A 12,207-nucleotide genomic window follows, 5' to 3' on the forward strand; every position below is an offset into this window, starting at 1 on the left:
GGTGCCTGTTGGACATTTTGAGCTGGATAGACATGCTTATTCTCACCTTCCACATAGCTAATCTCTTGCCAAGTTCTGGCATTTCTAACCTTCACAGCATTTCTCATTTATATCTTCTGTCCTCTGTCTGATACAGCTGTCACCCTAGTGCAAGTCCTCATCATCTGGACTATCATAGTAACCTTCTGGTCTATCCAGTCAACTGCCAAAGTGAACTTTCTGAAGTGCAGATCTGACCATGCTACTGACCTTTTCATGGATCTCTTACAATTCCCTTTTACCCCAGGATCAATGTAAACCCTTTGTTTGGAATTTTAAGCCTTTCACAGCCTGGCCCCTTACTGCCTCTCCAGTCTTAAACTTTACACCCTTCCATGTATTCTATAATCCAATAACACTGGCCTTGATGTTCCTTGCACCTGACCCTTGTGCCTTTTTACTGGCTGCCCTTTATGCCTGGAATGCTCTCATTCCTCCTCCATGCCTTTTGGCTTCTCTGGCTTTCTTCAAATCCTACCTTCTTCTACAAAGGACCTTTCCCTGTCTTCTCTCTGAGATTGTCCTCAATTTACCCTGTACCTGTGGCATAGTGGATAGAGTGCCTGGCCTGGAGTCAGGAAGACTCATTTTCCTGAGTTCAAATCTGGTGTGATCCTGGGCAAGTCACTTAACCCTGTTTGTCTCAGTTTCCTTATCTGTAAAAGGAACTGGAGAAGGAAATGGCAAAACCTGGCAGTATCTTTGCCAAGAAAACCCCAAATAGGGTCATGAAGAATTGGACTTGACTAAACAATCATCTTATTTGTACCTAGTTGTTTGCAAGTTGCCTTCCCCATGAGGATGTGAATTTCTTGAGGGCAGGAAGTGTTTTTGCTTTTTAAAAAGTCTCCTCAGCGCTTAGCACAGTGCTAGGCCCATAGTAAGGGCTTAATAAATGCTTGTTGATTGACTGACAGAGCACTGAACTTGAAGTTAAGAAGACCTAGGTTCAAATCTTGTTCTCAGACACTTATAAGTGGTATGGCCCTGGGCAAGACATTTAATGTTTCAGTTTCTCAGTTTCTTACTCTGTAAAATGAGAGGATTGGACCTCTGAGGTCCTTTCCAGCACTAAATCTATAATCTATGAAAATATAAACTAGACAGCTAAATTTTTGTATCACTTGAATGCCACTTTCTTGTTTTTTTCAGTTTTTGATGTTTTTATGACTTTAAAAAATATTTTTTATACATGGAGGATACTTGAATCAATTATATTCTTATTTAACCACTCCTGGAAAAGCTTAATAGTTTAGACTGTGTATTCAAATGTAGACACATGGTAGTACCTACACAGCATAGTACCTAGTAAGAATGAAGTGCTAGGGGGCAGCTAGGTAGTGCAGTGGATAAAGCACTGGCCCTGAAGTCAGAAGTACCAGAGTTCAAATCCGGCCTCAGACACTTAACACTTACTAGCTGTGTGACCTTGGGCAAGTCACTTAACCCCAATTGCCTCACTTAAAAAAAAAAGAATTAAGTTCTAGGCTATCTTTTGTAAATCTAAATCCATTTAGTGAGAATAAATATCATTTATCAGCAGACTGCTCGGTTTCCCTTGTCCTGTCCCTTTCCTTTGGCTACAAACTCTGCCCATTTTCATCAAAGGTTGGAGAAGTGGGATTATCCTTGGAGCAACAGAATTTATTATTTCAGGAATTCCTGACCTTCAAGGATGTGGCCGTGTATTTCAAGAGGAAGGAATGGAAACATCTGGACTCTTGCCAGAAGGACCTCTATAGGAATGCGATGCTGGAAAATTTTGAGAATATGGCATTGCTGAGTAAGGACTTGCTTCAGAATCTTCCTCCTTCCCCCAAAGACCTTCCACCCTTCTCATGGAGTTATATTTCTGGGATTTCTGAAGTGCTTTGATGAGCTGTGCCTCATGGATAAGAGCTTCCTCATCTCTTTTGAACCCAGAGATAAGTGATTCCTGTTCTGTGTCCTCAGGTGACTGATCTGATCCCAGCAAAGAGGTAAATGGGCAGTTTCCTTAAGTCTCTCAAAGGCAGCCCATTCCCCTTTCTCTGAGTTTCCTATAGGAGTTTCCATGTAGGTTGTCCTAGGTTTTCAGTGATAAGGGTCCTTTTAATGGGAGGTTTTTTTTTTATTTTTCTATGTAGTTCTATGAGGGAGGGACCAGATAAATTAATTATCCTGGACTAAGTTTTAACTCAACTCTTACTTCAGTACAATAGGTCCTATTTACCTCTCTGGGAGATATTCCCTTCAGAGGTGCTTACCCATTCCCATCTGCCTTCCAAGCTAGCCTCTGTGGATATCCCTTACCTTCCTACATGCTTTCTACAGGTATAGGGTCAGCACTGAGTCCTGAGGTTCTCAGAACATATCATCTCAGAATTCTTAGAACATATCATTGTATCTTATTTATTTGCCTGTGAGCAGAATTCCCAGTCTCCAAACCTGAGCTGATCTCCCAGCTGGAGCAAGGGGAAGAACCATGGGTCCTGGATGTACAAAGAGCTGAGGACCAAGATACCCCAAAAGGCTTTAACTCAGGTGAGGGAGAGAGTAGATACTGGGACCTGTCATATCCATATTATCATGATTCCTTTTTTCCCCCCTGCTGAGGGGCAATGAGGGTTAAGTGACTTGCCCAGGGTCATACAACTAGTGTCAACGTCTGAGGTCAGATTTGAACTCAGATCCTCCTGAATCCAGGGCCAGTGCTTTATCTACTGTGCCACCTAGCTGCCCCTCATATCCATATTATCTCCAAAAATTCTTAACTTTGGATAGAGGACTTTGCTGTGGAATAGGATTTTAAATAACAGCAAGGATAAACTGTACTGGAATAACTTTGGATAGCAGTGCTTGAGGCAGCAGAAAGTAGACAGGCCTTGAAGAAAAGAATGAGGGAAATGAGAGTGTCCAGGGGACCCTAGGATAGGGATAGGAATCAGAGTCAAGAGCTTGGGCAATGAAAAGCCACTATAGGCTGGAAGGCAGGAGTGGGTTCAAGCCAGCCATAACTGGGGAAGGGTGATTCCAGAAATGACTATAGACATAGGTGGTAAGGAGTACGTATGATCCCATAAAACAGCCCATAATAATTCAGGAAGATGATACACACAGTGATCTGAACATTATAGGCACTTAAACACATTTTTTTAAAACACAAAAGAGGGGGGCAGCTAGGTGGCGCAGTGGATAAAACACTGGCCCTGGATTCAGGAGTACCTGAGTTCAAATCTGGCCTCAGACACTTGACACTTACTAGCTGTGTGACCCTGGGCAAGTCACTTAACCCCCATTGCTGTGCAAAACCAAACCAAACCAAAACAAAACCAAAAAACCACAAAAGAGTTTTCAGAGTTGTTGCCAGAGGAAGGCCTAGGGGGAAGGGGTAGAGAAGGGTGGTGTCTGACAGAGTGGGCAGGATTTGGTCACTCATTCCCTGAACAGAGTAGCTATTGAGACGTTGATGGGTATAAAGGAGAGTAGGATATTGCCATGTGAAATATGAGCTGATGGTTGAGATGTAGTATGGGGCATCTTGGACAGAGATAAATAATTAAGCTGAACTCTGGAATATTTGATACACATAGACATAACCCACGTTTACATTGCACTCGAAGGATTACAGAGAAGTGGGGGGAGGGATTATTATCCCTATTTTACAGCTGAGGAAACCGAGCCTTAGGGAGGTGAAGTAGCTTTCAGAGAGCTGCAGCTAGGATGTAGCAGAGCTAAAATTTGAACTCAGGTCTTATAAGTTCATGCCAGTGCTTGTTCCATTCCCCCAAAAGGCTATGTTCATCTGAGCAGAAGTCAATAACCTTTTGTAGGCTTATGAATTATACTGATAAGAGTAAGGGACTGAGATCAGGGAATTTTAGGGGTATGGAGAGAGTGGCCCTGAAGGGCTCATCATTAGAGGAAAAGCCATTGCATTGGGAGTCAGAGGCCTGGATTGAATCCTGCTTCTGCTCTTTACTCCCTGTGTGAACTTGGACAAGTTCCTTCATCTCTCTGCATCTCACTTTTCTCATCTGTAAACTAGGAGGATTGCTTTAGTTAGTTGATAAAATCCCTTTCAGCTTTAAATCCCTTGTTCCTAAATCCTCATTCAGGAGATTTGATAAATGGCTAATTGGAGCTACTAGTCCCTATTCTTTCATGTTATCATTGTGGGATAAAATGTGGACTACACAGTGATATAATTAGATATGAAAGGCAGCATGGTACCATGGGAAGAGAGTAGGGCTTAATTGTCAAGCATGATCTCAGTACAAATCCTGCCTCTGGGACTTATTAGCATCTGACCTCAGAGAGGATTCTGAGTCTCAATTTTTTTTGCCTTGTTAGCTCCTAGAATTGTGTTATCAAATAAGATAGTATATTTAAAGCACTTTATAAATCTTGAAATATTACATAGATATTACCTCTTATTGTTATTTGAAACTGATTGAATAAATGGCCCTAAGGCATTGATCCTGAAGAGCAGTCCCTAGCGGAGTGTCTCAGGAAACCTGCGCTCAGCCCTTTGCTTTTCAACTTTTTCATCAATTACTTGGGTAAAGGCATAGATGGAATGCTTATCAGATTTTAAGATGACAGAGTAGATAGGGATCACTCTAGTGGTGTTTAACAGTCAAGATCCAAAAGGATTTTAATCGGATAGAATGGATGAAATTTAATAAAATGAAATTTAATTGAAGTATAAAGTCAGTCCTATACTTGAATTAAAAAAAAAAAAATCTGTGTCACAAGCACAGGTTAAAATAAAAGAGGCTAGATTCCCTACTGAAAAAAAGTTCTGGCATTTTCTTAGACTTTGAAAGCTCAAGAATGAGAAAGAACAACCAAAAACACTGATGTAATCTTAGTGTGCATTGAGAGACACAGTGTTCAGAACAAGGGAGGTGATGGTCCCACCATCTTGTACTGTGTCGTACCCCTGGCATATTGTGTTCAGTTTTGGGTATCACATCTTGGGAAGGATATTGATGAGCTGAAACATGCCCAGAAGAAGGTAACTAGACTAGATGGTGAAGGAGAGACTGGAGGCCCCTCAGTGAAAGAACTGAGGATAACTACCTTACAGAAGAAAAGACAGGAAGGAAGACACAATAGCTGTCTTTAAGTATCTGAATGAATATCATGTGAAAGAGGGATTAGATTTGTTCTGCTTGGTCCCAGAGGCCAGAAGATTTAAGACAGCAGATTTAAGCTTGATGTCAGGAAGAATTTCCTAACTACTGGAGTTGCCCAGAAGTGGAATAGGATGTCTCAGGAAGCAGTTGGTTCCCTTTCACTGGAGATTTTCTTTTCTTTCTTTCTTCCTTCCTTCCTTCTTTCCTCCCTCCCTTCCTTCCTTTCTTCCTTCCTTTCTTTCTTTCTTCCTTCCTTTCTTTCTTTCTTTCTTTCTTTCTTTCTTTCTTTCTTTCTTTCTTTCTTTCTTTCTTTCTTTCTTTCTTTCTTTCTTTCTTTCTTTCTTTCTTTCTTTCTTTCTTTCTTTCTTTCTTTCTCTTGGTGAGGCAATTGGGATTAAGTGACTTGCCCAGGGTCACATAGCTAGTAAGTGTCAAATGTCTGAGGTCAGATTTGAACTCAGGTCCTCCTGAATCCAGGGTCAGTGCTTTATCCACTGTGCCACCTAGCTGCCCCTCACTGGATATTTTCAAGTGGAGACTGTATGACTGCTTGTTGGGAAGTTGCAGAATGAATTCTGGAACAAGATTGCGTAGATGACTTCTGAGCTACTTTGTACCTTTGAGAATCTGTGATTCTGGAATGGTTCTTGGAGATTGCGCCACCGAAAAGGTGATTATATAGTTATCAGGAATATCTAGGAAGTGATATTAGGAGGAGAGGCCAGAGAGGAAAAGGACTACTGTCTCTATGGTTCTCCTCACATAACTTCTCTTGGAATATTCCTTAATGTTCCCCAGGAATAGCCTGGTGATGTGAATACCCTTGAGCCTGGCCTAGAGACAAATGCTTCTTTTCTTTGGGATCTCCCCTCATATGCCACCTTCATGAACTGCTTTGCCTGAACCAATTTAATCTACCTACACAGCCACTCTTCTATTTTTCTGAATTCCCCTCCCCTGATCCCCATAGACACATAGTATTCTTTCTACCTCCCAGAAAGTTTCTGTCTCTCTCCTTAGCATCATCTTGATTCTTCTTTCCTCTCCTCATTTTCTATCATTGTGTTCATTTGGTGAAATTTCTCACTCCCCTCACCTAACTCTCCTTTTCATAGCTCACCGAATTTTGGTGTGAGCTACTCCTTTCACAGTGGAGTGAAAATAATTATATTATTATTTCCTAGGCTATATTCCTCATTAATGGTTATTAAAGACATCTGGCTAGGAATTAAATGATAATGTTCTTTTTAAAAATTTTGTTTTGTTTGTTTTTTCGCAGGGCAATGGGGGTTAAGTGACTTGCCCAAGCTCACACAGCTAGTAAGTGTCAAGTGTCTGAGGCTGGATTTGAACTCAGGTCTTCCTGAATCCAGGACCGGTGCTTTATCCACTGTGCCACCTAGCTGCCCCTGATGATGTTCTTATTAATTTTCCTTTCTGTTTTAACATTTTAGATTCTGAAATAAAGACTGAGAACAAACAGTCTAATGAAAAAGGGGAAATTTTAGAAGATGAACAATCCCATGTAGCAATCTTAGGAATTTTCCTAAGGGATCTTCCTCAGGGACCTGATTTTGGAGAAGATTGGGAATGTGGGAGAAGGCTACAGAAACAGAGGAACTGTCTAGAGATTTCAAAGAAATCCTTTTCTCAGGAGAGAGATTAGAAAGTGATGATGATCCACAAAAACCCTCCTATAGGAGAACAACCTCAACAGTGTAAGGAATTTGGGAGAAATTTCCAACTTAACTTAAACTTTGTTATACAAAAGACAAATACTATAGGAGACAGAACCCATAAATGTGATACCTGTGGGAAAAGCTTCAAATTTAACTCTGACCTTATCTAACATCAGAAAATTCATACTGGAGAAAAACCTTATGTATGTGATAAATGTGGGAAAACTTTTGGTCATAGCTCACAACTCCTTTGACATCAAAGAACTCACACTGGAGAAAAACTTTATAAATGTATTAAATGTTCCAAAGCCTTCAGTAGGAACTCAAACCTTATTCAGCATCTGAGAACTCACACTGGAGAGAAGCCCTATGAATGTAATGACTATGGGAAAGGCTTCAAATGCGGCTCACATCTTGTTCAGCATCAGAGGATCCATACAGGAGAGAAACATTACAAATGTCATGAATGTGGGAAAGGCTTTAGTTCAAGCTCTCATCTTACCCAGAATTAGAGGATCCATACAAGTGAGAAACCCTATGGATGTGAGGAATGTGGCAGAGTCTTCAGTCAGAGCTCACACCTTATTTTACACCAGAGAATTCATACTGGAGAGAAACCCTATGAATGTGATGAATGTGGGAAAGGCTTCATTTGTAATTCACATCTTGCTCAACATCAGAGAATTCATACAGGAGAGAAACCCTATAGTTGTGAAGAATGTGGTAAAGCTTTTTGCTTGAATTTATGACTTACTCAACATCAAAGAACTCACAGTATTGGAGAGAAGCTCTATAAATGTAATGAATGTGGCAAAGCCTTCAGTCATAGCTCACATCTTGTTCAGCATCAGAGAATCCATACAGGAGAGAAACTCTATGGGTGTGTTCGGTGTGGTAAAGCTTTCAGTAGAAGCTCAAACCTTATTTGGCACCAGACAACTCACACTGGACAGAAACCGTATAAAGGTCAACACTGTGGAAAAACTTTTATTCAGATCTCTCAACTTGAAACCTATCAGAGAGTTCACACACAAAAAATTATAGTAGTAGAGAAACTTGAGCCATAATATTGAAAATATGATGTCAGAGCTTACTCGATTCAGCATGAAAGAAGCAGCATGTTGTGGTGAAGAAAGTATTGGAGTTGGAAGCAGAGAGACCCAGGTTCAAGTGCCACCTGTGACATGTATTAGTTTTATAACCATAGGAGGGTCACTGGACCTCCCTACTCCTCTCTCATCCTTCAAATGGGTACATTATTACCATTAGTACTTACTCAACAAGATTTCCGTGAGGATTCAATGAGATAAGGTGCTTGGCAGACTTAAAAGCACTCTCGAAATGTCTGTTAATATTACTATTACAAGAGAATTAGAATCTGATTTATGGCACTTTAGAGGTCACCTGGTCCAGCCCCCTCATTTCACACACAAAAGGAATATTGTGAATATAGTGAATGCAGGCAGGCCTTTGTTGGGTATCTCAGTCTTTATTTAGTGGCACTTTGGTTGCAGCAAACAGTAATCCAGGGAATATAATCAATGTAGGGAAAAGTTTAGTGAGCCTTGCTAAGCCTACATAAATGTAATGCATAATTATTGTATTGAATTGAATCGAACCATAACACTCTGGAGCTTTCAGAGTATGATTTAATCCTGGCTAGTGAGTATTGAATCCAGGACTCCTCCTTTGGGTTGGGACTCAGGTCTCTGCTGGATCCAGCACAGCACCACCTCTCTTAGAACAATTCTTGTGGTGTTTTAAAAATTGGAAGCCAAAATCATAAAGTACATAAAGTTATAAAGATGACTGTCTGAGGGGGGCAGCTAGGTGGCACAATGGATAAAGCACCAGCACTGGATTCAGCAGGACCTGAGTTCAAATCTGGCCTGGGGGGGGGGCGGCGGCTAGGTGGCGTAGTGGATAAAGCATCGGCCCTGGATTCAGGAGTACCTGAGTTCAAATCCGGCCTCAGACACTTGAAACTTACTCGCTCTGTGACCCTGGGCAAGTCACTTAATCCCCATTGCCCTGCAAAAAACCCCCCAAAACAAAACAAAACAAAACCAAATCTGGCCTCAGACACTTGACACTAGCTGGCTGACCTTGGGCAAGTCACTTAACCCTAATTTGCCCTGCAAAAAAAAGAAGAAAATAAAAAGTAAATGTCAAGTGTCTGAGGCCGGGTTTGAACTCAGGTCCTCCTGAATCCAGGGCTGGTGCTTTATCCACTGCACCACCTAGCTGCCCCCTTGTACTTTGTTCTTGAAAGAGACCATGACATAGGGAGGTGATGTCATAACTTGCACTGAATTGGATTTAAGTGAGGCAGGGCTGTACAAAGTCACCAGCCTTACTCCTCCAGAGCCATGTGGGTCCAGTGGCAAGATTTATACCAGGACAATGGAGATGGCCCCTGATTTTTAAGGCAATTGGCATTAAGCGACTTGCACAGCTAGTAAGTATCTGAGGTCAAATTTGAACTTGGATCCTCCCAATTTCAGGGCCAGTGCTCTATCTACTGTGCTACTTAGCTGCCCCTTTCAGCTTGATAGGGCATACCAGAGCTTCCATTTCATTGACATGGCTTTGAGAACTAAGTATGAGGTATTTGAAGAAGATTTCAATATTCTCTCCAATACGGTTTCCATTAATGACATGATATTGGTAATGTTAACTAGAAAACAATATCACAAGTCCATGAGACATTGTATGGCAACTATGTTTATTACAAGAGAAATGGAACATGCATGTGAAACCCAAATCCAGAGCAGAGAGTTCCTAATCCATACAGAAGTTTGTGTATTTATAACAGTATGACAAAGGGAGGAAAAATTACCAGAAATCTCCAACTGAAGGGGAGTGGCACGTGAGGGGGAAAGATCCAGTATAGGTGGGTGATGGATGAAACCCCTTCCAAAGGGGAGGAGCAAGGCAATGGCAAAAGCAGCATTCTTTTCCCTTGGGAGCTGCTAGACCATGAAGATAGGAGGGTCTGCTTATCTACAAGGGTCCCAGATGCACAAGTAGTTTTTCAGCGTAGTGCAGACTGACTAGCACCTGTCTTGACTCCCAAAGACACACGGAGTCCAGCTTGGTGTGCAAATAACAAATTTTGTCAGCTCATCCTTGACACATTGAGGGCCTCTTGCATACTCTGGGTCCAGTATTGCTGGAAAATATGGCAATTGAAAAAGAAGTTCAGGGGACCCCATAACATTGCTTAACATTGATGAGTTTCACTTGGCTACCTATCGTAGAAGGAATGACTGTCTTCTCTTAAGGTAATGTCAGTCCTCTGTCAATAGCGAAGATTTTGGGGAAGAGGATACTCAGTGAGCCTAAAAATCACATTTCCTACTGGCCCAGTGCTCAAGGTAAATTTGTATCAGTGGTTCTAGAGTGCTAAAAAGAGAGGACAGGATAATCCATAATCTCTTGGTCCCCATCTTCCCAAAATTGTCAAGGAAAGAGAAATCAGTGGCTGGTCTAGCTGTGGCTCTTGGAGGTATATTGCTGAAACTTTGGGGAATGGAGGAACAAGCCTTCCCTCCTAATTGCTCTGACCTGGAAACCCTTCTCCCATGGCCCCATCCTTTATCTTCTCCCCTTGAGCACAGTGGAACAACCTAGAGTAAAAAATACTCATTTGAAGAGTTCCAGAAAAGAGGTCGCCCTACTGTCTCCCCTCCAACCCCTCCAGCCACTGAAAGCCGAAGTCTCCACTGTTTAAGTCCTTGAATCAATTATCCACAGCCTTAGAGATCATTCACAGCATCCCTGCATTCACATCTGCCTACCAGTTGGCTTTGCTCACAGGGTGGATATTGTGGGTTCAGTTCTATACCACTACAGTCACGTAAATATCACAATAAAGTGAGTCATACAATTTTTTGGTTTCCCAGTACATATAAAATTGTTATTCTATTAAGTGTGCAATATTATGTCTAAGAAATGTATATACCTTAATTAAAAAGTATTTTATTGCTAAAAACAAAAAGCTAACAATCATCTGAGTCTTCAGAGAGTTCCAATCTTTTTGTTGGTGGAGGGTCTTGCCTCAGTGTTGAAGGGTGGTGATTGCTGAAGGTTGGGGTGACTGTGGGTAATTTCTTAAAATAAGACAATGAAGGTTGCTGCCTAGATTGACTCTTCCTTTCACTGGTACACTTAGAGGCCATTGTAATGTTATTAATTGGCCTAATTTAAATATTGTTTGTGTCTCAGGGGATGGGGAGGCTCAAGGAGAGGGAGAGAGACAGGGAACAGCCAGTCACTGGAGCAGTTAGAACACATTACATTTATCAATTTAGTTCGTGTCATATATGGGCAAAGTTCATAATGCCCTCAACAATTACAGTAGTAACATCAAAGATCACTGATCACAGATCACCACAACAGAAAAGGTTTAAAATATTCCAAGAATTACCAAAATACGACAGACACGATGGGAGCACCTGCTGTTGGAAAAATAGCACCTATTGACTCGTTCAGGGCAGGGTTGCCATAAAGCTTCGATTTGTAAAAACAACCCCCCCCCCCCACACACACAGTATCTGCCAAACGCAATGAAGCTAAGCATAATAAAATGAGGTATGTCGGTATAGTATTTTAAGGTTTTGCAAAGCGCTTTACAAATGTTAACTCATTCGATCCTCACATAACCCTGGAAGGTGTTTTGTTATTCTGTGTTTGATTTCGTGGCCCCATTTGGGGTTTTCTTGGCAAAGATATGGAATGGTTTTTGCCATTTCCTTCTCTAGCTCGTTTTACAGATAAGGAAACTGAGGGAGACGGTTAATTGACTTGTCTAGGATTACACATTTGAACTCAGGTCCTCTGCACATATGGCACTCTAACCACTGTGCCACCTACCTGCCAACCCTGGGAAGTAGGTGCTATTATTCACACAGGGAAAATGAGGCCCAGGGCCACAAAGCTATTACATGTCAGGCAAAATTCACGCTGAGAGCTACCCTGACTATATGCTGCTCTCTGTCCATTACTCCACTACCCAGTTGCATCAGCTTGCATCCTCCCGGCTTCTATGGGAGAGGGGTGGGATCTAGGGGTGGAGCTTCAGTGATGGCCCCGCCCAAGCAAGGGACCAAAGAGATGGTGAGACTTCTGGTAGGCTTAAAGTGACTCATGCGCACTGGGCTGGGGGGGGGGGGACAGTTCCCTCCCATCTCTGGTCTCAGCCTTTCTAGAGAGTTCCCTTGGGTGAGAAGATCCACTTCCGGCCCTAGATGCTCTGTCCCTTCCCTTTTCCCACCTCCTCTTCCCCTCTTCATGCGGTCCCCCTATGCAGCGCTCTACCAGGAGTGGTGGTGAGTTCAGTGTTGGGCTTTGTGAGGGGCTTGGAGGAG

At 42.0% G+C, this 12,207-nt stretch overlaps 1 protein-coding gene across 2 annotated transcripts in view; it reads left to right on the forward strand.

The window, feature by feature from the left end:
* The window catches only part of LOC122736237 (zinc finger protein 501-like), a 67,241-nt gene extending 58,520 nt beyond the window's left edge, over positions 1-8,721 (forward strand). For both annotated transcript variants that reach the window (XM_043978351.1, XM_043978352.1), the window contains one exon: positions 6,614-8,721. In XM_043978351.1, coding sequence (XP_043834286.1) covers positions 6,614-6,825 — 212 coding nt within the window. In that variant the 3' untranslated portion in view covers positions 6,826-8,721. The remainder of the gene's footprint in view (positions 1-6,613) is intronic.
* The last annotated feature ends 3,486 nt before the right edge of the window (positions 8,722-12,207 follow it).

This window comes from Dromiciops gliroides, chromosome 1 (assembly GCF_019393635.1).
Source record: "Dromiciops gliroides isolate mDroGli1 chromosome 1, mDroGli1.pri, whole genome shotgun sequence".
Classification (NCBI taxonomy): Eukaryota; Metazoa; Chordata; class Mammalia; order Microbiotheria; family Microbiotheriidae; genus Dromiciops; species Dromiciops gliroides.